Here is a 25,911-nt window from a genome sequence, read left to right as displayed (position 1 = left end):
TGTTCTAGGTTAATGTCTTGATTTGATCACTATCAACTTCAACTGGTCTACCAGACCATGGAGCATCGTCCAGCACAAAACTTTGCAAAACTTTGCAAAACACATTCAATTACTCACAGCACCTTCTCCATACACTGCACAAATCTTTTTCGCGTTTCAGTTGCATTTTTACCTTTATTGAAATAATGAAGCACAATATGTCAAAAATGTATATTTTCTTCCATTTTTGATATTAAAATGGCTACACACAAATTCACCAATTTTGATAAGTTTTTTTTAAATGCACACTGAAGCGACAGCTGTCACAATACAATCTAAGAAAAGTGTTTCGAATGAAGTTAAAGATAACTAAGTACTACTAGAGCCATCATACCAAAAAAAAATCAAACACACTTTTTGGCCAACCCAATGCTTCCTTGCTGCTGCTTCAAGAGACGTTTTGATAAATAGTAGGGTACCACTCTGAATGTGCAGTCTTGCAGGATGACCAAACTACTCACTGGCTTGAACTGTCTCAGTATATGCATAGTTTGAAGAAGAAAATCAGAGTTGTGCTTAAACTTCTTAATTTGTATCCTACCTGTAGTTTTACAGCCCTAACAGCCAGAAGGCAATTCCTTACTAAATGTCCAATTATTAGTATATATCTCATAGGAAAGATACATATATGGTGCTTATGATGTGTATGGATTCAAAGTGCACTAAAGTGGATAGTTCAATATTTTGAAAAAACGCCTCACATTTTATTAAGAATATTCAACTATTCAGCTTTGTGAGGTAATTAAGTACAGGCACTGTATAAATATTTCACCAAAATGAAAACACATTGTTAAGCAGACCTCTCAATGAATAGGACTTATGAAAGGCTCTATTAAACAGGGCTTCTCATTCAATAGCAGTCTTTATATCCACATATGCAAAACTTTGCTGGTGAGAGCTATCAGCCCAACAAAGGGAATAATCTTATTCCAGGGAACTAGGGTTCATAACAGTAGTTATTTAAATAAGAATCTACCTGTATTTGGTCCTTGGTCTTTTACCTTGAATCCCATAGCTTGTATTCTGTAACTTAAAATGGAAAGAAACCTTTTTTCCCCATCAAACAACAGTGACCTGAGGGAAAAATTCAGAGATCCCAGAAGTACCAAAAAAAAAAAGAAAAGAAAAGAAAAAAAAGAAAACCCAAAAAACCCCAACTTATTATTTTTGCCTCCTTTTATGAGGCAAATATTATACTTTTCTATTTTAAATAATTTTTATAGCTCTTCATTTGCTTTTTTCAAACATTAATTCTACTGTGCCTGGATTAACCAGAATAGCCTATCCAGAAAGAACTTGTTCTCTAGGACAACAGCAAGCTCATTAAAGGAAGCTCTCATTTAAGCCTAAATTTTTATTCCTGTGGGGAATTCCTTTGTCTATCTACACTGAGTTCTGCTGCTATCCAACAAGGAAGAGAAAAAACATATTGCAAATACTATTTTTTTACTTTAAAATTGTTTTATTGTTTATGGTATAATTGTCCCAATTTTCCCCCTTTGTCCCCCTCCCTCTCGGTATCTGTACTTTCTTTTTTTTATTAAATATTTTATTGTTGTTCTATTACAGTTGTCCCAATTTTTCCCCCTCTGTCCTCCTCCACCCGGCCCACCCCTGCTCCCACAGTCAGTTCCCACACTGGTGTCCATGTCCATGGGTCATTCGTACCTGTTCCCTGACTAGCAAATACTTTTGTATATACTTCTGTAGCATATGTTTATTGTATGAGAATTTTCCTTAGACCCTGACATAGCCTCTGGAATAGAAGTCAGTGATGTTTTAAGCACAGGATCCATTCCTGTGGGTCTGGAGCCAAGACTGACCTCTCTGAGGCCACGCTGACCTTCCTACAAAAGAATCAAGCACCTTAAGTCACCTAGGATTTTCAAAACATTAGTTAACAAGAATAAAGGGGGGAGCAGCTACCATGCAACAACACGGGGGATTTGTGTGTCTTTAAGTATAATTACTCTGTTTTATTCATTCATTTACCAAGCACATAACTTTTGTGACAGCTTTATGCCAGCACTGTACCTAGGCACTGGTGGCAGACAAGAGAGATGAGGCTTTTGCAGCCTGGAGTTTAGCTCCTAGGGAGCCTTTGCCTGTGCCACAAACAGCACTAAACATATATTTGATCCTTATAGTAACACACAGTCTGCAATGCCTACAAAGGTAGGTATTCTCGTTTCTATCTTACAAGTGAGAAAATGGGAGCTTGGAAAGGTTGAGCTGCTTAAGGTTGCGTAGCTACTAAGTGGTAAAGCCAGAGTTAGAAGACGTGGCTCTCTGCCCATTAACCATTAGCAACATTGTCTCCAAAGTGTCATGTGAAAGTATGAAATTTCTTCACAAGGAGAAAATACCATCCTAAGACTTCTTGGAAAATTTTATCTCAGAGCATTGCAGAAAAACCCCGAAAAAAGAAACCACTTAAGTTTATGCAAATGAACCACACAGTCTGAAGTATACATAATCCATTGTGTTTATGTTTGTGGATGTGCAATTTAGATTTTTGCCCCTCAAACGAATATCTTAATCCTGAGGATTTAATTTGTAATTTTATGGATATAAACCAAGAATAAATATTGCCAGATTTCATGTCTTAGGTTTTAAAGTTTGGAAACATGGACATTCTGTAAATCTGCTTTTTTCCTTTATTTTCAGTGGAGAAAATCCTGCCTTCCTCCTTTAGAAAGGAATAGTGTCATATGTCATTTTATAGAGGTTATCTCATGCAATTAGCATCCTTTTCATGTGTTGTTTTGGACTAGTATTGACAAAGATTTTGGATATTATGCATTTTTGCAACTGTAGACCTAATTTATATCATCTCTTGGTCCTGGCAGAAGGCCCTATCTATGTAGAGGATTGAGATTTTTCCATCCATGCAATAAATTGTCCATTTAATACCAATGGAATAAAATGAGAACCAAGGGACATCTCTAAAGGACATTTCAGTGAAATGTTTCTATGCACTATTGACTTCTAATGTTAATATTTAAAGAAGAGATGTTTTAATGATGATGGGTTTTTCTTTCATTATAATGATGTCATCTAGAATTTATTTGCCACCTGGGCCTACCAACTTCTTATCAGTCAATTTTAGAAGCAGGTGGATACATCATCAGTAAAAGAGAACCCAGTAATTACAACCTACTCCTCAGGGCTTGGTGATATGGCAAAAGCAACACAAATATGTATTTATATACAAATATTTTAAGCAATACAATATTTTAAAATTCCCCTTCATTTGACAAGAAGGGAAGAGCTCTCTAGAAATTTGCATGTGAGAACAAATAATTATATAGCCTTCCATTTTCATCCCCATTTACATCACACTCTAAGGACTAGTGAAAATTCTTTACAAAATTCTGCTACCTCGCTTCAGTTAGGTCACCACTGCCCCACCTTGATCATCACTAGCTCACTCTGGGCCAGCAATAAAGGTAACAGACTGCTAGGTCATTTTATAAGCCTTGTTTGCCTTTGAACTCAGCCCTCTGTCAAGTACTTGTATCAAGTGCTTTTGTTCTATTGGATAAACTTTTATCCTGCCTCTACATGGTATGGCAAATATAAAACTGTCTATTGTTTCTGGAAACATGGATGATTCAGACACTAATTAAATTTACTGTTAATGTTACCCACACGTAGGAAGGAGGCCAAAGTGGGCCGTTCATTTATGGTTCCTAGTTTGATGTGTCTTTTAAAATATTAAATTCAAACAAACATTAAGTGCCTAAGGATATAGGATAATTTGGAGAGGAGATGCTGTGCCTAATTATCTGAATTGTCCTGAACACACTGTCTGTGAGTGCACCCTGCCTGTTTGTAGTACTTGGTTAGGGTTGCAATGGGAGAACTGGTTTTTTTCCCCTCACCTGATCCTTTGAGCTTTAAATTCAGGTGGTTAGGAGGACAGTTCTTTTCTTCTTCTTCTTCTTCTTCTTCTTCTCTTGGCCAGTGTCTTTCATGACAGGTTCCTGAACGCCTGCACCAAGTAGCCCTGACACCATGACAGCCCCCCTACCTGCAGCAAACAGTCTTCCTAGGTGATTTCTTTTCCCTTTTAAGTCAAGGAGGACAGTCCCCTGAAATCCTGTGGGTTCCTTCTGTCACTCTAGCGTGTACCTTCGCTCCTCTCTTCGTAGTGCTGAATGATCCCTGCCCCCTGGAGAAAGTGACCTAATTCTTTCCCGGCAGTTGAATAGGTTCTGATGTGAGAACGTGCTCTGAAACTATCCAGAGACAGGAAGGCCTTGCTCATAAAAGGAAATTTTGAGAAGTGCACCCTTTAACATAGGATTGCTCTGTCCCTTCAGTCTAGACTAGGAAAACTGCCCTCTATGCTCTGCTTTCACGTGTTCTGGCTTTAAATAACTGCTCCAGACACTGCCATTCACCCAGCAGCTCCTAGCCCTCGTGAGCTGCATCCTTACATTCTGTTGATATGGATTATACAGAGATTAAGTTAAAGCCGGTGTCTGTCACCTGACAAAAAGGCCGGAAGCTAAGTTTTGCTGGAGCCAAACCCGTTGGCCCATAAAGAAGGACCAAAGGAAAGACTCTTAAAAAAAAAAAAAACGTATCAAATAACCAGCTAACAAGTTAACAAGTAAAAGGGTGTATATGTGTGCCAGGCACTGAAAGCAGTGCATTGGCCTGGAGACCGTGACGGTGCAGCTGAGAATGAACTGCAGGTGAAGGCATCTGTGTGTGTCCACTCCAGGTGGGAAAATCCTAAAGAGGAAGGTGAAGTTTGGGAGAAGTATTCAATATATTGGGGATAACAGTAGAAAGATATCCATCCTATTGAAATATAGAGAAGCCTCACTAACTTGGCCTGATTAGAGGAAAGCAAGTCTGAATCATGGAATATTTTTAAATGCATTTGTATTACTTTCAAGCAATGAACACACTAGTAATTCAAAGTAGACTAAAAGCACCTCAAGGAAGAAGCTTTACGTATCATTTGTAATTAGCATATCAATTATTTGTATATAAGTGAACATGCAAAAAGTGCATAAAGAGTTTATTCTCTTAAGTAAGACAAACATTCCCTAGTGCAATGCTGTTTACACTATTAATTTGCTTAGCCAGCCTTTTTTGTGCCAAGATAGATGTATGTAAGAAATGCTTATTTCCTCAGGGAAGAATGAATCGCTTCCCTCTGTTTAGTCCAGTAACTAAGACGCGGAGCGCCATTTGATTGGTTTGGGATTTCCAGGATATGGAGTTTTGAATTTGCATACAGACCAGAGAGATTTCATATGGCGAAGATCTGGCAGCCATTGCCAGAGACCCAGTTTCCCCATCTGGATTTCATTGAAGTGATCTGGATTTCATCAAGCAACAGGACACTGATCCTAAATGATCCACCAGACACTGTAACGTGGGCATGTTTAAAATACATCCTGCCCCAGAAAAATAACTGTTAAAATATGATGAGTTGGAGTTGCTCTATGTGCAGTACTTAAAAGTAATAAAAATGCATTTCTTTTTAAGTCCCACAAAACCATGCAATATCAAGTTAATGATGAAAATCAATCCCCAAACTCTTTCTTGCACACCTCATTGTGTGACGGCATTGCAGAGATTTCCAATCATCTGGGAAAGGATATTATGTTTTGATGAGCTGCACCAGGTGCTAACTATATGGCAGGATTTCAGCTTTGAATCGTAGGGAGGCCCTCCTGGGTAAGGGCGAGGGAAGGGCCAGGGGCATGTTTATTGTTAACAAATCGTTATTGTATACCTAAGTTCGAAAATCAGAGCAACTGAGCTGAAAAGGAAGATGTATCTGGTATTTAGGGAGTGTAGAAAATATGATTAAGGAATGAGAAACGGAGATAGAGGCTCGTATCTCTACCCATATGTATTAAACTGTGCTCTGGGTAAATTGTGACTTCTTCAAGGCTTAGAGAGAAAAACGAAGTGCAGAGAGCATAAGCAGAAGAAGTAAATATACACACAAATGTTGTAACTACAGTTTGGAATGACTCCAGCTCTCCCCTTTCCCCCCAAGGGCATCACTATCCAGGGTCTGCAAAAGCCAAATAGCTGTTTGGCTTCCAGTCTGATTTTTGGCCTAAGAAATCAGAGAACTAGATTTCCATTTTAATTATATATTCTCTCAACCTCTATCTAACAGAAAGCCACTTGTATTTCTGCCCTTTCTTAAAGTGAAGTTTGTGTTTGGTGAAAGGTAATAGATTGGCAGCACTGGAAAAGGAATTACAGTACTCCCAGAACAAGTATAACCAGGCAGTGACACTATGAAATTTCTCTCTGCCTTTGGGGAACATTAGAGTACTATTCAGGAAGTCACGGCTAAGGTCTGCTATGCTGAACTCAACAGTATCCTAGTGGGCTGAGAGAATTAGCATAGCGCTCCAAGGGCCTGACTTAAGGCCATTCATTTATTCATTCAACATTAGGGAGTGCTTACCATGTGCCTGGTGCTAGAAGACTTCTGCAAATGTTATATCAGTTAATTCTCACAATATCCATGTGAGGGAGAAAATACTCTTGTTCTACAGAGAAGGAAACCGAGGTTCAGAGAAGTGAAGTGACTTGTCCAAATTGCTATGCAAGTACTGGATGCAACTTTGCCTGACCCACATGCGGTGTTTTCCCTGAATGCCATGTTGTGAAAGCTGCAAAGGGGATGGCTGAGACATGTGCCCAAATAATGTGACAAAGAGCAGAATGCGATCTGTGCTATGGGAGTGGTCTCAGTAATTTCAGGACAGTGAAATGACCTACCCCTGATCAAATAGTCTTTAATACAACTAGCCTTAGGATTCATATTCTTTAAATCTTTAATTTTGTTTTTTTTAAGCTTAGCTCTCCAAACCACCTTGCTTCTTGACCTACCCTATGCCCTGTCCAAATAATATACACCCTGCTTGCTAGGGCCTCTGGCCTTTCAGAATGAGAAGAACCTGCCCTGGCTGGTGTGGCTCAGTGGATAGAGTGCTGGCCTGTGAATCAAAGGGTCGCTGGTTCAATTCCCAGTCATGGCACATGCCTGGCTTGTGGCCAGGTCCCCAGTAGGGGGCACAGGAGAAGCAACTACCTATCCATGTTTCATTCCCTCTCTTTCTCCCTCCCTTCCTCTCTCTCTAAAAATAAATAAATAAAAATCTTTTTAAAAAAGAATGAACATTGGGGCCCATAGGTTAACAAAAAAAACAAGCAACCAAAATATGACCAGAGACATTGAAATAAAGAACACACTGACAGTAACCAGAGAGGAAGGGGGAGGGAAATAACAGAGGAAAGAAGAGAAAGGGTCGAGGAACATGTATAAAGGACCCAGGGGCAAAGCCAAAGGGGAGAAGGATGGAAGGTAGGAGATGGAGGTGGGTGGGGTGGTGGGAGTGGTGGTGGGAAAATGGAGACAACTGTACTTGAACAACAATAAAAAAATGAGAAAAAAAAAGAATGAGAAGAACCAAACAACAATGAGGTTTACTGAAGAGAGCTGTGATGATTCAGTCTAGGCCACTGGTAAGGTCCTTTATTTCTGGATGACTCACTTTCCCCCGTGTAAATGAGAATGGTTGCTTCAAAGAGGTAGAGAAATAAGTAATAACAAACTAAAAATAGTATACAGCCCTTTTTGTTGCCAAGGTGACATATAATTGATGAATAGAGCTACTTACCATGAAGCATGTTAGAAAGGTGTCAAAAAAACAAAAAAAAGAAAGAGGTGTCAATCAGAATCTATGTTTTCAAATTTTTATTTATTGATTTTTTTGAGGGAGAGAGAAACATTGATTTGTTGTTCTACTTACTTATGCATTCTTTGGTTGCTTCTCGTATGTGCCCTGACCAGGGATCAAACCCACAGCCTTGATGTATCAGGACGACACTGTAACCAGCTGAGCTACCTGGCCAGGGCCCAAACTTTTTAGTGGAGATCTTTCAAATATTGAGTCAATCTCTTTACTTATAACTTTTTTTTTCAATTTTTAAAAATTTGTTGATTTTACAGAGGGGGTGGAGAGAGAGAGGGCAGGGAGAGAGAAAGAGAGATTTCTTGTTCCACCTATTTATGCATTTATTGGTTGATTCTTGTATGTGCCCTGACCAGGGATTGAATCCACAATCCTGACTTATCAGGATGATGCTCTAACCCATGGAGGTCCTGGCCAGGGCAGAATCTATGTTCTCATACAATGGATTCAGCAATGTGAGAAAAGATGCCCATGTAAAGTGTTAAGAAACTACATTTTGAAAATTAAAACAGCAAAAGCAATGTGAGGATTGTTTGTTTCTTTGGAGGGTGTGGGGGTTTAAGAATTTGAGGGTTTTTTTGTGGCTTCGGATTTTTTTTTTTTTGTACTAAAGATGTCAATGGGACTAGTACAGCTTGTTTATGCTAAAAGTAGAAAAAGAAACATATAGGAAATAAAATGTCTTCTGGATATGTCTAAGAAGCACCCCTGGCCCCAAACAAAATGACACATCATCCTCATCATAGTAAAACCACTCCCCTGAATTTCCTGCATCCCTAAACCATTTGTAATAGATACCCAGGAATCACTGAGGCATTTACCATACGCTGCATCCCCTGGCAGGTTGAATTTTTGCAGAATGATTTAGCAGTGCCTGAGTTGAGATAGGATTGAGAGAATTTAGAGAAAACATACTTGTGAAAAGTGGAAGAGCTCCTATTTGAGACTGACTAGTAATGTTTTGGGCCCCTAACAGAATCTCCCTCTGAATCCCATCCAATACAATGGGTTTAAAATTTCTATTGTAGTAAAGGCTCTGCTGCTGGCAGTAACTTATCTCTCAGGGTGACCTTGGGAGGTCACAGCATTAGTAACAAATACTCATCTCTTTCCTCCTTTTGTAACCTGTCCTTGTCGGTTTTTCAACTTTGAATTCCTCATCTCTTTAATATCTGTTGATGAGGTGTCTCTAGGATGCCAAGAGTGCTTGCTGGAAAACAAAGGTGATAAGGCTAGTCTAAGCTGGTTTGCAAGCTAGAAGTCAGGAGACCCAACCTGCTGGGAGCTTGCACAGATCAAAGGTTTAGCTAGAGACACAAGTTTGGGATAGCAGATCCTGCCACCAGCATTGATTAAGGATAATTGTAACACCATCTTTTTAGCATCCCATTGCCCTGAAATTAGAGGTAAAGTGGCACCAGTGAATCATTTGAAGACACGTGGTAGGAGCTGTGGTCTACCCTGATGGAATAAGAGAAAAGGGGTTAACGCTATAATTCTGTTCTTGGGCTTTTCCTTTTATATAAAAGCATCATTAATGTCATCACCCCTGGCTTTTATGCCCCTCAGGCACCAACCGCCTTCCCCAAAGCAATGCCTATAGAAACAGCTGCCACAGCCTATCTTCTTCATTTGCATAGCCTTGTCTGAAAAACGGGTTGCTGAATACCAAGAGATCAGGTTTCTCATCAAGAAAAACGGCATTTCCAATGAATATCTTGTGTGTTTATAGGGAAGTTACTAATGTAGTGTAATGAGATGCCTGTCCTCCCCCTCCTTTCTGGGTAAGAGATTTTATGCTTTGCCAAAATCTAAAATTAATGATTTGCGGTGTAGAAAACTGTTACAATAGTTAGGGAAACTTTCCCAAAAGCAATCTGGAGTGATATTTCATTCATTTATTCACTTACTGATTATTTATTGAATGCCCACTATGTATAAAGTATTGGTTCTACCCTCAAGGAAGTTAGTGGAGATATTAAAATTACAGATACATAGGGAGATATACATTTATATTTATATTCACACATCTGAATAAAATAAAATGTGGAAAGTTATAAAAACCATAAGAAGTAAAATGTGGGCACTCAAAGGAAGAAACACTTCAGAAAAAAAGCTTAATTGAGGAGGTAACATTTGATCTGGGTTCTAAAGGGTAGCTAATTACTCTATCTTTACAAAGTGTGTGAATGTGTATGTGTTTATAAAATCTGGGTCAAGTTTAAATATACAGAGAGTGTAGGAAAGGATGTTCTACACAGATGGTACAGCAAGATCAAAGTCAGGCAAGAATGAGCTACGTATAAAGAAGAGCAGTGGTTTAGTTTGGCTGGACTGTAAAGTGCATGAGAGGAACAAGTTGCAAGGAACATTGGAAAAGTGGGTGGGAGTAACATCACGCTGGAATGCTTAGTGATGAAAATTTGTACTATATTCTGTAAGCATTTGGGGAGCTGCTGAAGGCTTTAGAATGAGGGAATGGTATGATCAGAACTTGCTCAGAAAGATAAACACCCAAAATGCAATAACGCTGCGGCTGCTATGGCTACTATACAAAATAGTACATGTGAAGTGGCTGGCACCAGCGCCTGATGCGTAGTAGCTCAGTAAGTCGTGGAAGCAGTTATATTATAGTAGTTTGGAGCATGGATTCTGGTGCCAGGCTGCCTGAGTTCAAAAACTATCTCTGCCACTCAATAGCTGTGTGATCTTGTACAGATTTCTTAAGCTCTGTGTGCTGCTGTTTCTCCATCTATAAAATAGGATTAATAATACCTATCTTATAAATTGTTATGAGTCAAGTGAGCTAATACATATAAGTGCACAAAACAGTGCTGTTTTGAATAAAGTGTTCAAAATGTTACTTGTTATCATTATTGCCATGTTTTATTCATGAAAGAGATGGAACATGAGCTAGCCTTTAAAGAATAGGTATGTTGTAGACATGGAGAAAGGTAATTTTCAGATGCAAGGAAGTACATGACAAAAAAAATGCTTATAAGAAAGTACAAGGTAAGGGAGGTGAATCATGCCCAGTTCAGCTTGCCCACACAATAACATGGGTTAAGCACTTATTGGATAATAAGATTAAAAGGCATGCTGGAGTCAGATCATGAAGGACTTTGAATCATAGGCTAAGAATTTTAAGCATTATAAAAGAAAATGGAGGGATATTGAAGGCTTTTGAGTAAAGATGTGGCTGACTCATAACCATCCCTAAGGAAAATTAATCTGATAGTAGAGTATGTGATGCATTGGAGAGCTAAGAGACTGGAGGCAGTGAAATTAATTAGGAAGTTATTGGCATCCACAAAGGAGATCATAAGGGCTGGGCTTGAGTACTGAAGGGAGAATGAAGAAGAGGGAGTGGGAGAGACATTGTTGAAAGACTGGTAACTGAAGAGGAGCAGGGAAAAGGAAGAATCAGAAAGATCCCCAGAGTTTTGAACACGGATGACTAACAAGATGGGGTATCATTAGCAGAGATGGGGAACAGAGAAGGTAAGGTGACAAGTTCAGCATGGTCAAAACAGAGCTGTGAGTTACACCTGACTTTGTAGAAATTGACAAGCTAATCCTAAAATGTATATGGAACTTCAACCCAGAATAGCCAAAACAAACTTGAAAAGAAAGAACAAGGTTGGTAGACTCACATTTCCAGCCTTCAAAACTTACTACAATGCTACTGTAATCAAGACAATGTGTTGCTGGCATGAGGGCAGACATATAGAACAATGGAATAGAGTCCAGAAATATGTACAATCAATTGATTTTACACAAAGGGTATTAATACACTTAAATGGGGGGAAGAATAGTGTTTTCAACAAATGGTGCTGGGACAAGTGGGTACCAGCATGCAAAACAATGAATTTGGACCCTTACCTCACACCATGTACAAAAATTAAGTCTATATTGTCTAAATGCAAGAGCTAAAACTATGAACTCTTAGAAGAAAACATAGATGTAAATGTTCATGACCTTGAATTAGGTAATGCTCTCTTAGATGTGACACCAAACGCATAAGAAACAACAGAAAAAAATAGATTAATTGGACTTCATCAAAAATAAAAACTTCTATGCTTCAAAGGACACTATCAAGAAGGTGAAAGACAACCCATAGAATGGGAGAAAATTTCTGCAAATCATGTATCTGATAAGGGGCTTATATTTAGGATAAATAAACAGAACTCAACATTAAAAAGACAAATGACCCACCTTAAAAATGGGCAAAGGACTTGAACAAATGTTACCCTAAAAAAGATACACAGATGGCCAAATAGCACATGGAAAGATACTCAACATCATTAGTCACCAGTTAAAATGCAAATCAAAGCCATGGTAAGATACCACTCTACACCCCCTAAGATAGCTATAATAACAATTTTTAAAAACCAGAAAATAACAAATGTTGGCAAAGTTGTGGAAGAACTGGAACCCCCATACGTTGCTGGTAGAAATGTAACATGGCACAGCCACTGTGGAAAACATTCTGGTAGTTCCACAAAAGATTAACCGTAGAGTTACCATGTGACCCAGCAATTCTGCTTAGAGGTTTATACCAAAGAGATATGAAAACTTGTTCCGACAAAAACTTGTACACATATGTCCATAGCAGCGTTTTTCACATGAGCCAAAAAGTAGAAATAACTCAAATGTCCATCAACTGACAAATGGATGAAGAAACTGTAGTACGTACAAACAATGGAGTATTATTTAGCCATAAAAAGAAGTGAAGTACTGATGCTACAACATGGATGAACCTTGAAAACATTGTGATAAGTAAAAGAAGCCAGTCACAAAAGGCCACATTTATATAAAAGTGAGATTAGGTAAATCCATATAGACAGAAAGATTAGTGGTTGCCAGGGGCTGGGGGATTGAAGAATGGTGGGAATGGGTAGTGACTTCTAATGGGTATAAGGCTTCTTTTGGGGATGATGAAAATTTTTAAAAATTCATCATGGTGGTAGTAAGCAAGGGGAGGGGAGGAGTGAATATTGTAACACTCGTAGTTATTCATTTTTCTGTCTTCTTCCCCTGATGGACCATAAGCTCCTTGGGTCTTACTTATTTCAGTATCTCTAGTGCCTAGCAAGGGGAAGATTAGGTGCTTGAATCAAGATTTTACTGAGTGACGGCTGTAAAAAGGAAGGAAATCTTACCTTTTGTGACAGCACAGATGGACCTGGTGAGCATTATGCTAAGTGAAATAAACCAGTCACACACAGACAAGTACCATATGATTTCACTTATATGTGGAATCTAATGAACAAAATAGAAACAGACTCGTAAATGTAGAGAACAGACTGACAGCTGTCAGAGAGGAGGGAGTTGAGGGGCTGGGTGTAAAAGGGGAAGTAGATTAAGAAAAAAAACCCCTCCTAGACACAGACTACAGTATGGTGATTACCAAAGGGAAAGGGGGCGGGGAGCAGAAGAGGATAAAGGGGGAATAAATGGAGATGGAAGGAGACTTGACTTTGGGTGTTGAACACACAGTACAATATACAGATGATATATTATAGAAGTGTACCTCTGAAACCTATATAATTGTATTAACCAATGTCACCCCAATAAATTCAATGAAAAATCAAAACTATGCAGGAGAAAAAAGACTTTAGTGAATTAATGGATACTGAACTGCAGAGGATGATAAGAAGGAAAAGGAGAGACATAAAAATTGTGAACCAGGTGCTGAAATCCTCAAGGGAGGGGAAAGCATACATTGCAAGTATACAGATAAGAAATTTCATAATATTTGAGTAGTATAAGCAAGTGACACTGACCTCATAAAAGGAGAGACTGACAACAGGGAAGAATATGGAATTTGCAAGTAGCAATAGGAAAAGGAAGATTCCAATTTCTCTTTCCTCTTCCTGTGATACAGGAGGAATACACACTGTGTTTTCTCCTTTGACACCTCCCACCCACTCTGTCACCTAGCCCTCTCATGTTTTTCCAAATTTGCCTTACCTCGCTTCCTGTTGCTTTTGTGCCCAGAATACTTAATACCCTTTTTAGTAATCCCTCTGTCTCCAAAATTTCTCTCTTTGGCCTTATATGCAACAGCAAAAACCAAATTTCCTAAGTATTATTTTTCAGCCACATCAGTACTTATCTCATACTTTTCCAGTGGCTCCCATTTGACTGTCAAACCAAATGAAACCTCCAGTCTTGAATTTAAAAGTGTCCAGCTTATAGCCCTCTATGAGCTGTCCTCATGTCCTGTTGCTTTGACGTTTATGCTGTATACAAAATACCCCACCTTTTTCGAAGCTTCCAATTACCCTTTTCTCTACCCATCCTAATCTTTTATTTACTTTTCTTTCTAGATAATCATAGACTCCCAGGAGGTTGCAAAGAAATATACAGGGAAGTCCCATGCACATTTCCTCTGTCCTCCTCCAATGCAGACATCTTGCACAGTGACAGTACAATATCAAAACCAAGGAGTGGATATTGGTACAATCAGTAGAGCTTATTCAGTTTTCACCAGTTACACATGTACTGGTGTGTGTGAGTGTGTGTAGCTGTATGTGGCTTTGCATACCCACAACTACTTCCACAGTCAAGACAAAGAACTGTAGTCACCACAAGGTTCTGTTGTATGACCACACCCATCCCTAACCCCTGGCGACCACTAATGTGTTCTATATCCCTCTAATTATTATTTCACAAATGATATGTAAGTGGAATCATGCAGTACAGATTTGGGGATTACCCATGTTCCCCCATCATGATTCCCTGAGACTCATTCAGGTTCTTTTACAGGGATCAGCAGTTTGTTTCTTTTTACCAATGAGCAATATTCCAGTGGTATGCGTGTGCCACAGTTTGTTTAACTACTCACTTGTTGAAGGACATCTCAGTTGTTTCAATTTTGGATTGGGACAAATAAAGCTTCTGTGAACATTTATGTACAAGCTCTTATGTGAAAATGTCTTAATTTCTCTTGAATAAATGCCCAAGAATGCAACTGCTGGATCGTACAATAAGTCTACTTTTAGTTTTGACAGGAGCAGCCAAAGTATTTTCAAGTCAAAGTATAGCCAGAGTGGCTATACCATTTTACATTCCCCCCACAAGGTATCTGTGATATAGTTTTCCCCATATCCTCACCAGCAATTGATGTTATTACTCTTTTTCATTTTAGCCATTTTGATACGTGGCTCACTGTAGTTTTCCTCATCTTTTAAGACCTAAGTCATGAGTTACCCTTGAAAAGTCCTTTCTAATATCATCTGAAAAAGTTGATTACTCTCTCCTCTGTGCCATCTTTGATACTTCATTTATCATTCTATTTTAATTATTTATTGACATAATCTGAGTCTTCCCCTCTGCTTTGAGCCACACAAAGATAAGAACTGTGCCACATTCATCTTTGTTCCTGCAACATCTGCTACAGTTCTATGCTGGACACACAGAGGGCACTCACTTAATGTGTGGAAAGTGAGGACAAAATGAATGAGGAAACTCCATCCTGTTTTCCACAGTGGCTGCACCAGTCTGCATTCCCACAAACAGTGCACAAGGGCTCCCTTTTCTCTGCATCCTCATCAATACTTGTTTGTTGATTTACTGATGGTAGCCATTCTGGTGGGTGTGAGGCAATATCTCATTGGGGTTTTAATTTGCATTTCTGATGATTAGTGACGTTGAGCATTTTCTCACATGTCTATTGGGCATCTGTATGTCCTCTTTGAAAAAGTGTCTATTCAGGCCCTTTGCCCATTTTTAATTGTATTGTTTGTCTTACTAGGTGTTGAGTTATATAAGTTCTTTATGTATTTTGGAAATTAACCCCTTATCAGACAGTTGCCAGGGGGGAAGGGGCACTGGATGAAAGAAGGGGAAGGGATTAGCCAAAGAATATACATGCGTGACCTGTAGACACTGACAACAGTGAGGAGAAAACTAGAGGAAAGTGGAGAGGGTGGAGGCAGGCGGGCAAAACAAGGGGAGAATGTTGGTAATAATGTAAACAATAAAAATAAAGTAAAAAAGGAATGAATAAGAAAACATTAGTCTTTCTTGCCTCCCCCTGCTCCCCATTATGCCATAAACCTCTCTAGAACAGAGATCATTCCTTCCACTGTGTCTCACAGCAGCAGCTAATAGGGAGCTCTGTACGTGTAGATGTTCAATAAATGTTGGCTAACTATTCAGGTGGCTTGTCATCTCTCTGCACCCAGGAGATAAGTATGTGAGAGAGAGGATAGGGCTGAGTATTCCTGTATTGAATATCATATGTCATTAGTTTTATAATATTCTTATAATCTCCACAATCACTCAATATTTGTCTGCATAGATGAGAAATCAAAACACAACAGTCTTTTGAGTCAAAGAATGGCTCTGCAGCTGAGCACTTTTCAATAGTTTCAAGGCCCTTGTTACATATGAATTTGAGAGATCGGCATTTTATATCCCTGAGTTCTTTTTGCAGTTTCAGAAGGATCTGGGATTTTTCTGTTTTTGCTGCACTGGTATAATTTGACATGTTGACTGTGAAGGGGTTATTAACCTCAGCATTTTTAATCACTTTTTGACTCTGCATTTTCTCAACTCTGAAGTATGTTAATTTGCACATGTTTATATGTCTCTGTGAGAGTTACTCAGGCCCTTGAGTACTGGAATATGTTTTGTCTGGGAACTAGATTGTAAGCCCCTTGAGAGCAGGGACCTTATAACTCCTAGGAATGCATTCTGGACATTGTCAGTGTTCAATTAATGATAATACTGGAAACCAGACTAAGGTCATCTGTCACATTGACAACTTCCTTTTCATTTATAAGGCTTCTGACTTGAAAAAAGCTGTTAGGTTGATTTGATAGCATTGAATGATTCTACCCCAAATTATGCTCATTCTTACCTACTACAGTTTGTTCTCTATACTGTTTTCAGATTTATAATTTTGCAGCAGTTGTTGTATTTCCCTTCCCTATAATACTCTGGTTACATATGAATGAGGGAGGCACTGCATTTCTTAACCCAGAGTCCTTTAGCATAATAAAAATTAAGCTGATAATGTTTGTGCTTTCAAAGCATGTAATGCTCTTCACCAGCCCCCAGTGATAACTAGGTGATAAACTCAAAGTATGTTGACAGTCTTAATTATCAGAAATAATCCCTACTATCTAGTCGATATGTATGTCTTATTTTACCAGATTGTAAAATGGAGTCAATGTGTACACTATGTACTGTGGCTATTGAAGTTAAATTAATAAGAATGTTTCAAGGGAGTCTGAGTTCTAAAACTCAGGACAAATTTGGTCTTTGGTGAGTGGGGAGGTGGATAGAATTTTTTTCATAAGTCAGTTTACTGAGGTATAATTGACGTAGAGCCTGATTCACCCTTTTTAATGGAAAGTTTGATGAGTTTGACAAGTTGGATATTTTTTCCTTCACTATTTCCTGATTCAACTATACCTCCCACTGGCTCCGCCACCACCACCCCTAGACCAAACTGACCTATCATTTTCTGACATTTTTGTATTCTTTCTCTTTTCTACAGTGTGCTAAAGGAGGTCTACATTGCCTTTAATCCCAAAGCAGTGGTCTTACAGCTGGGAGCTGATACAATAGCTGGGGATCCCATGTGCTCCTTTAACATGACTCCAGTGGGAATCGGCAAGTGTCTTAAGTACATCCTTCAGTGGAAATTGGCGACGCTCATTTTGGGAGGAGGTGAGTACAAAGGCAGGTCACCCAGGAGAATTTGTTGACCTTCCTCTACATTGTATTTATTGACACTGAGGAAAACTTGACTTTCTTAGATTACATGATATCACCCTGCCAGTGGTCCAGGAGCCTGAGTCAGTGAATTCTGCTACCTTCACAGTTCAGCATAAGGACACACTTCTGACACACTTCTGCCCAGTTTGCTGTATGTGCCGACTCCCTGGCACTCTGAAGCCAATCGTTCAATTCCTGAAGCAAAGATGGGTTAAAGATGACACCAGATCTTATTAAGAATAGAGGGTGTTAACAGGGGACTTTGATTCATCTTCTCTCAGTGTAGTATTTGGCTCTCAGTTCTAATAATAATCTTAATAGAAACATATCACTAAAATTCTAACCCCACCCAAATATATGTAGCAAATACATGAATTCATTAAGCCTAAACTGAAATCAGGAATGACTTATGCCCCTCACCCTCCTAAAAAAGCATAGATTTGTTACAATAAAGTAAAACTGAGAGATCTAAAGAGTCTATTGGACATTCTTGCCCTCAATATGTACTGATGTTTTATATGACTTAACCAACAGAAGCCTGAATCTGTTCAACAGAAGCATTTACACATCTGTGAAAGGGGACTTTCTCAACCTCAGCTACCTTTGAAGATGCCTTGCTTAGAATCTTCTATCTGTCTGGCATAATCTTTATTTTACTGGATGAATTGATCAATGTGTTAAAATAACATGGTCAAGATAGATTGAGCTTAAAATGTATGTATTATGCAACAGCTAATAGTTTGTTGTTTTGTCAACCTGTGGTAAAAACCAAAATTAGAGGAGATTGTAGGAAGGCCTTATGAATATGAGTGAGCATTCAGTGCAAATATACAAGCCTGGTCCTTTGGCAGCCTCAAACTCTAGAGGGATCAAAATTAAAGGTGCTTACAAGAGACAACATCTTATAAAAAAGCAGAAAGAACTGTATTAACTTCAACTCAGGGAGAAGATAAAATTGATAAGTACTGTGTGACATATTGCTTTCCTTGATGGCACAAAGGATGGTGATTAAGATACAGGTACAGTTAGACAAGAAGGAAAAACAGCCCTTTTCATAATACATATCTGTGCGAATTCAACTGTTGTTAGCATTTTCAAAGCCTCTTAGCTTTTGCAGCCCAAAGTTTTAGTTTTTGAAATATGCATATTCCTGAAAATGCCATGCATAAATGGAATTTTTGGAAATTATATGGTATGTAGACCAGAGAGAACTTATTACTTAAAACCTGTAGTGACTCTTTTGAAATCAAATAATCACTCCCATAGACAGGGGGAAGTTAAAAATAGTATAGGAAATGTGGAAGGCAAAGAACTTATATGTACGACCCATGGACATGAACTAAGGGGAGGAATGCGGGTGGGAGGGGCTGTGCAGAGTGGACGTGAATAAAGGGGGGAAAATGGGACAACTGTAATAGCATAATCAATAAAATATATTTAAGAATAAAAAAAGAATAAATAAAAACAAATAATCACTCCCAATAAGTCAACCTTAGAAATTCATATTTTCCACATCAGGAGTGTTTAAAATGATACCTGTCCCTCACCGTCTGGCTTATTTCACTTAACATAATGCTCTCCAGTTCCATCCATGCTGTTGCAAAGGGTATGAGGGACAAATACCATATAATCTCACCTTTAACTGGAACATAATAAATAGAAGAAAAAAGCAAACAAAATATAACCAGAGACAATGAAGTTAAGAACAATCTAACAATGGGCAGGGGGGAGTGGGGAGGGGACAGTGAGGAGAGGGGATTACAGGAACTACTATAAAGGACACATGGACCAAATCAAGGGGGAGGGTGGAGGTGGGGGAGGGAGGGGGGTTCAGCTGGGGTGGGGTGGAGGGATGGGGAGAAAAGGCACACAACTGTAATTGAATAACAATAAAAAATTAAAATAAAAAAAAGATACCTGTACTATTTCACTTAAATTTTCAATTGCCAATAACACATAGAGAATTCATGGACTTGACCATGTCCCCAAGCTTCAGTAGACCTATTTGAAGCCTAAAAGACACACTCTAGAAGCCGCAGCATCCCTGACCTTTCAAGTAGAAAACCTTAGGAAAAGGGTGACCATATGTCCCAATTTATATGAATTATCCCAGTGTAATTATTAATAGTGTCCCATTTACTCTTAAAAGTGTACCATTTTGGCCCTAACCTGTGTGGCTCAGTTGGTTGGGCCTCGTCCCATAAAGTGAAAGATTGTGGGTTCGACTCCCGGTCAGGGCACGTACAAGAGGCAACAGACCAATGTTTCTCTCTCGTATCTTTTTCTCCCTCCCTTCCCATCTCTCTATAAATAAATAAATAAATAAATAAAAATTTTAAAGTGTACCATATTTGGATGATAAATTTTATGGTTGCCCTACCTAAAATAGATGAGGTTATATTTTCCTCAGGCTGCACTGAGGTTAGGAAATCATTCCATTTTATCCTTACACTCTTAGAATTTAGCTAAAGGCCAATGTTTTAATGCTTGCATGGCTGAGCACATCTATTCAGAACAAAAATGTGCTGATTATTAGCCAGCATAATATGGCTTCTGGGTGATTGTGACAGGACCTGATGAGATGGGTCAGAGTGTCAGTCAACAGTCCCTTCCTCATCTCATTCTCTTTGATCTCTGCTACTAAGCCTGCATTTTGTGGAGAAGAGGAATGCTGATATTAAAAGAAGGGAGTCTGTTTCTGTTAGCATTTTCCTTTTCTCTTTCCTGGATGTATCCTAGGGCTATATCTGCCAATAGATTTAACATACAAACCATGTCCAGCAGTCATTTTATAAAATTGTTGCAAATTTCATCACAGGACACCAGGTAGGTCACCTCAAGAGGTCCAGGTTCCAGGGATCTCATTCTTGCCAATGACTCTTGATGAAATTGAGGAGCTTAGCATCCTCAGGTGCATATTTGTTCCAAGACAAGGACCTTTTTAATTGTTGGAGGCCTTGAACTTCCCAGTTCCACATGGTGCATGGTCTGACTGGTCCACTAAATTCTGCCTATTAGCTGGCTTAAAAATATAAGGGGATGTTGGGGTGAAATTCTGCAAGTTGTCTTTTTAGCCCTTTTATTAAAACATTTTTCTCTCCTTCCTTACCCCTCTTCCCTCTCCTGCTGTTTTGTGACTGTTCTTTCCTAACTTCACAATTCTTGGTGGAGACAGGAGGCTATAACCTTGCCAACACGGCTCGATGCTGGACATACTTGACCGGGGTCATCCTAGGGAAAACACTATCCTCTGAGATCCCAGATCATGAGGTAAGTAAGGCTCTGACAAGTCCTCTCTTCTTTAAGGGGAAGAGCTGAGTCATTCCACCTAATCAAAATCACGTCCTCACTACTCAATACCGTTTTGTTGAGAGACACTCCAATAACAATAACACACTGTCTTGGCAGAATAGTGGACTCTTGTTCCAAAATATCCAAGACCTTCTGCCTTTTTTACAAGAGATCTCAAAGGCCAACCAACTTTAATTTCTCAATTAATTACAAAGACTGTGGGAAGGGGTCACCTGTTCACACAAAGAACTCTTTGGAATATGTACATATTTTCATCCCCTACCTCAAAAAAGAAGGGGCAGTTTTCTCAATGTATAAGCTGGGTTCTGGTCTATCTTTAAAAAGTCCCATAGCAGCATGTTGCACCTATGTTCTTTGGTGGTAGTCCTGATCTCTAAATTTTCTTTGAGTAATGTAAAATCTAAGAAACACAGACTTACCACAAAGACAGGTCTGGTGTTTTTCCAATGATTAGCGGTAAACAGAAGTTGGGGCAGGACCATCAAAATGTAAACCTTCATTTGAATCCTCACCGTTTTCTTTAATCATATGATGTCGGGTTTATGTTTTCCAAAGCAAAGATAACTCTTCTAGTTCTCTCAAAACAGGTTAGGTTAATAGAAAGCTATCTGGACCCTGTGAGTTGTGCTGATAATCCCTTACCCAAATGTGTATCTCTTCTCTTCCCACCTACGTCCACACCTGGCAGGAAGCACATTGTCACAGGTCAGAATGTGTAGCTGCAGGCCTTAGACTGTGTGACTTTATAATAATGAACCCATATCTGCTTCCCACTTTTCTCAAGCCAATTCCCAAGGTATAGAGATGGTACTTTGGTTATAACATTTTGATTCGTGCCAGATGCAGAAGCTGTGCACTTAGGAGCATTATGTTTTTGAAAGTTACTACTATTTTTTAAAAATTACAAACAACTTAAACTAATTTCCTTCCAATTTTCTTCTCACCACAGATAAGGTATAATATGTACCTCACAAAAAACACTCAGTGTATCTAGAATACAAATAGAAGGCAAACTATAATTTGAGACAGTTTGCTGGTGGCAGGGTTCATAAGAAGTCTTTTTCTTTGACTTGACTTACCTTTATTCAGTATTTGGAAGCTTTATGAAATATAAGAGTAAGTGAACAAATTACATTTGTGAACAAGTATAATAATTGTTATTGCTGTGGGAATATCTCAGATTGCATTCTAATTGAAAGCACTGAGACTTGAAAAACTGATAGAGTTTTGTCAAAAAACAGTTTTAAGCATATACAAGCCTGACTTGAGAATGTGTTTTATTCCTGGGAAACAATGCAAATCCATAGATTCATCTGTCTTAAAAGGTTGATAAAATTTTAGTAACAATGAATATTGCCTCTGGCACGTGGAGAAGCTATGTGCCTCCGTGAGTGTAGGCTTGGCCTTATAGATAGACATGTCCTGTCTTCATACTGACATATTCTGCCAGACTAAATGAGAGCCTAACCCAGTTCTTGGCACATAATAGGCATCTTTGAGGTCTAAATTTTCTCCTTCCCCTTTGCATATTCCTAATGACTTCTTATAACCAGACATTTATGACTTTGTCATTCATAAATTTGTCCAAACCCTTTTTGAATCCCTTCTGTCATATCCTTCTGGTATTAGAGATGTGAGTCATCCAAGAAGGCACATAGAAAAAAATTGAAATGACAGCCTTCCTAGTACAATAAGGTAATATTTTAATAAAATTGCCAAACACAGACTCCACAGTGTGAAGGGACATATAAGTTTTGTGGCACAATACACATTTGCACGCAAATACGCTTGTGGTCCTCTGTAATCATATCAACAAATGGTAGATCAAAAAATATTTATTGAGCACCCATTGTGTGCCAGTCACAATGCTAAGTGTCTTGGAAGATGCAAACACACCAAGGCCTTATCCCCTCCTACCTCAAGCAGCCAGGAAGGTGGGTGGTATAAATGCTGGGGGAATGTGTAGATATACAAATAATTATATTACTGAGCAGAATAAGAACCACAAGACAGGAGGAACAATGGCTATAGAGATGTGCATCAAATATAAACAGGATACAAAGGAGTTTACAAATTACTCTGCCCTCCATGAGCTGAAAATATAATTGAGAAATATAGTCAGTGACAAGGTCAAGACCATGCAGTAGTCAGCCACAGTCTGGCTGACTCCCTCACTGTCTTCACTCTCAGTCTTGGGCTTTTGTTCTTCTGTCATTGGGGTAATTCTCCTCCTCCTCCTACTGCTCCAATGTCTTTCCCCCATCTCTCTACTGTCTTCGTAGATCCAGCTTCAAGTCATATGCCCTTAACAATCCCTTACCTAAATGTACCAAAGCCCTTTCAGCTCTTTCTTCACATTTATTTGTTAAATGTTTCTTAATTCATTTAACAAATATTCATTGGGCCACTACTACTTGTCAGGCCCTATGCAGACCTGGATTCAGGGATACAAAGACTAACAAGATAAACCCAGTGCCCTCAAAAATCTCATCATCTAATAAAGGCAACAGAATAATGTGCTCAAATCCAGGACAGATGAGGAGCAGAGAGGAAATGTTTCATCAAAACTTGGAACTGAATCTTGGAAGCTGATTGGAAGAAGTGGGAAAGGCATTCTAGGCAAAGGGAAACAGATTGGAAAGAACCTGGTGCCTCATTGGACCACTGAGAAGTTTGATATAATAGTAGAACATAGGGTTTATGAGTGAGAATGGGAAGGATAAAGGCTTGAATGCTAATTGGGGCCAGATAATGAAGACCTTTGAATGCTACACTAAAGAGCCTCTCCTTTTTTTCTGTGAAAACAGATGAGTATTGGTTTTTAGAAAGCTCACTTGGTAGAACATGGAAGATAGATTGCAAAGGAAGAGACTTGAGAAAGGCAATCCTACTAAGAAGTTCAAGTACACTCCTGTAATACATATAGTCTGCATCATTATTTGGTCATTCATGTTTTGGTTGTCTGCATTCCCCTTCAATGCCTAGCAGAGTGTTAACCACCCACCTAGTTCGTACTGATTCATTGAATGAACAACTGAATCAGTGAGTGATTGAATAATATTTATCTCAATTCACATTAGAATACTTCTATTTTTAAGATGGAACAATTAGATTCATAATCTAGCCTCTTTTTTTTTCTGGAAACAGTTTCATTCTAGTAGCAACTACCCATCCTTTGCAAGAAGTGGATACCAGCTGAATGAATTAGATATATCCATTGGAAAACCGCTAGATTGGGAAATGAAGGGAAGGAACTTGGGAAGGCAAGCCCAGCACAAATGTTCAATAGAAATGATGAACCCTGGCTAGTGTGGCTCAACGGATTGAGTGCCGGCCTGCGAACCAAATCATCACCAGTTCAATTCCCAGTCAGGGCACATGCCTGGGTTGTGGGCCAGGACCCCAGTCGGGGGCATGCAAGAGGCAACCACACACTGATGTTTCTCTCCCTCTCTTTCTCCTTCCCTCCCCATCTCTCTAAAAATAAATAAATAAAATCTTTAAAAAAAAAAAAAGAAAACAGTGATTAGTGGTGAGATTTCAATCATAACCCTCATGAGATACAAAACTAGTGTTGCCATCAAGCCAGTGGTCCAGGAGTTAGTCCAAGCCCAGGAATTGGGGAGCCAGGTTGGTAAGCCTGGAGTGGAATAAGGAAGTAATTCCAGCTGGAAGAAGCATTGGGCCCAGCTGGGAAAGCAGAGAAGAATGGAACCTGCCCATATGACTGGCCCAGGTATGTCTACCGTAGGGAAAGCCCAAAGGTGACCTGAGGTCCCATTAAAAACACCAGTGCATGGCTAATCTAGCAAATCACCCACTCCATGTGATAAGATTTATGGGCTATTACATATGAGAATGTTCTGTATTCCAGTAATACTATTTGTATCCTACGATTTAAAATAGAGTAAGGCCTCATAGTAATGGACAGCAGGGTGGGGACTGACTGAGGGAGCGGGGATGGGTGGGGCAGGGGAGAGTAAAGGCGAAAAATTGGGATAACTGTCGTTGAACAACAATTAAAAAATAGAGTGAGGCAGTTATATCGCATTGTGCACTCATATATATGTATATGTATACGTATACACAGATATATCAGTTATATGTAATACCTGAATCATCACATAGGTTTATAAACAAAATCTAGTGAACAAAAATATTTCCTTAGCCAGCTACTTTTGATGGACTGTTAGATAAACTATGCCTCATTTATATGAGGGAATATATGTAGCCATTGAAAAGAATCAACTTGATTTATATACAAATATATGCCACTAATGTAAAATAATCTTACAATGCAATCTATAGATTACATTGAATCTATAGCTTGATTTGGGGAGAATGACATTTTAACAATATTTAATCTTTCAATCCATGAATTTGCTCTATCTTTTCATTTACTCAAGTGTTTAATTTCAATTTTTAATTTATACTTTTCAGCAAACAGAGCATGTGCAAATTTTGTTAAATTTATTCCTCAGTATTTTCCCAAGTATTTCATGATTTTGATGTTATTATAAATGGTATTTTTTCTAATTTTTAAAATGTTTTATTGTTGTTCAATTACAGTTGTCTGCATTTTCTCCCCACCCCTCTACCCCACCCCAGCCAAACCCACCTCCCTCCCCTGCTTCCACCCTTCCCCTTGGTTTTGTCCTGTGTCCTTTATAGTAGTTCCTGAAAACCCTTCTCCCCACTATCCCTTCCCCATTCCCCTCTGACAAGTGGTATTTTTAATTTCAATTTCCAGTAATTTGTTGCTAGAATGTAGAAATAGAATTGATTTTTTATAATGATTTTGAATAATGTAACATTGCTAAACTCATTAACACCAGTAGCTTTTTTTGTAGATTCCTTAATTTGTTCTAGGTATACAAACATGTCATCTGTGAATAGAGTTTTACTTATTCTATTATAATTTTCATGACTTTTATTTCTTTTTCTTGCCTTATTATACTGTTTGGGATCTCCAATGCAATGTTGAATAGAAGTGATGAGAATGAACATCCTTGTCTTGTTCCCAATCACAGGGGGAAAGCACTTCATCTTTCATGATGAAGTGTGGAATTGTGATGTTAGCTGT

General features: G+C 38.8%; 1 protein-coding gene across 4 annotated transcripts in view; it reads left to right on the top strand.

Annotated features, from left to right (window-relative positions):
* Positions 1–25,911, top strand: part of HDAC8 (histone deacetylase 8) — a 236,960-nt gene that overhangs the window by 84,546 nt on the left and 126,503 nt on the right. For 2 of the 4 annotated variants that reach the window (XM_024555293.4, XM_045191243.3), the window contains exons 8-9: positions 17,296–17,468; positions 20,692–20,786. In XM_024555293.4, coding sequence (XP_024411061.1) covers positions 17,296–17,468; positions 20,692–20,786 — 268 coding nt within the window. Of the gene's footprint in view, positions 1–9,353; positions 10,649–17,295; positions 17,469–20,691; positions 20,787–23,975; positions 25,289–25,911 lie in introns of those variants that run through there. The other 2 variants (XM_045191240.3, XM_024555294.4) reach the window with 2 other exon arrangements.

The sequence above is a fragment of the Desmodus rotundus genome, chromosome X (genome assembly GCF_022682495.2).
Source record: "Desmodus rotundus isolate HL8 chromosome X, HLdesRot8A.1, whole genome shotgun sequence".
In the NCBI taxonomy this organism is placed as follows: domain Eukaryota; kingdom Metazoa; phylum Chordata; class Mammalia; order Chiroptera; family Phyllostomidae; genus Desmodus; species Desmodus rotundus.
This window is presented reverse-complemented; position numbering and strand designations above follow the sequence as displayed.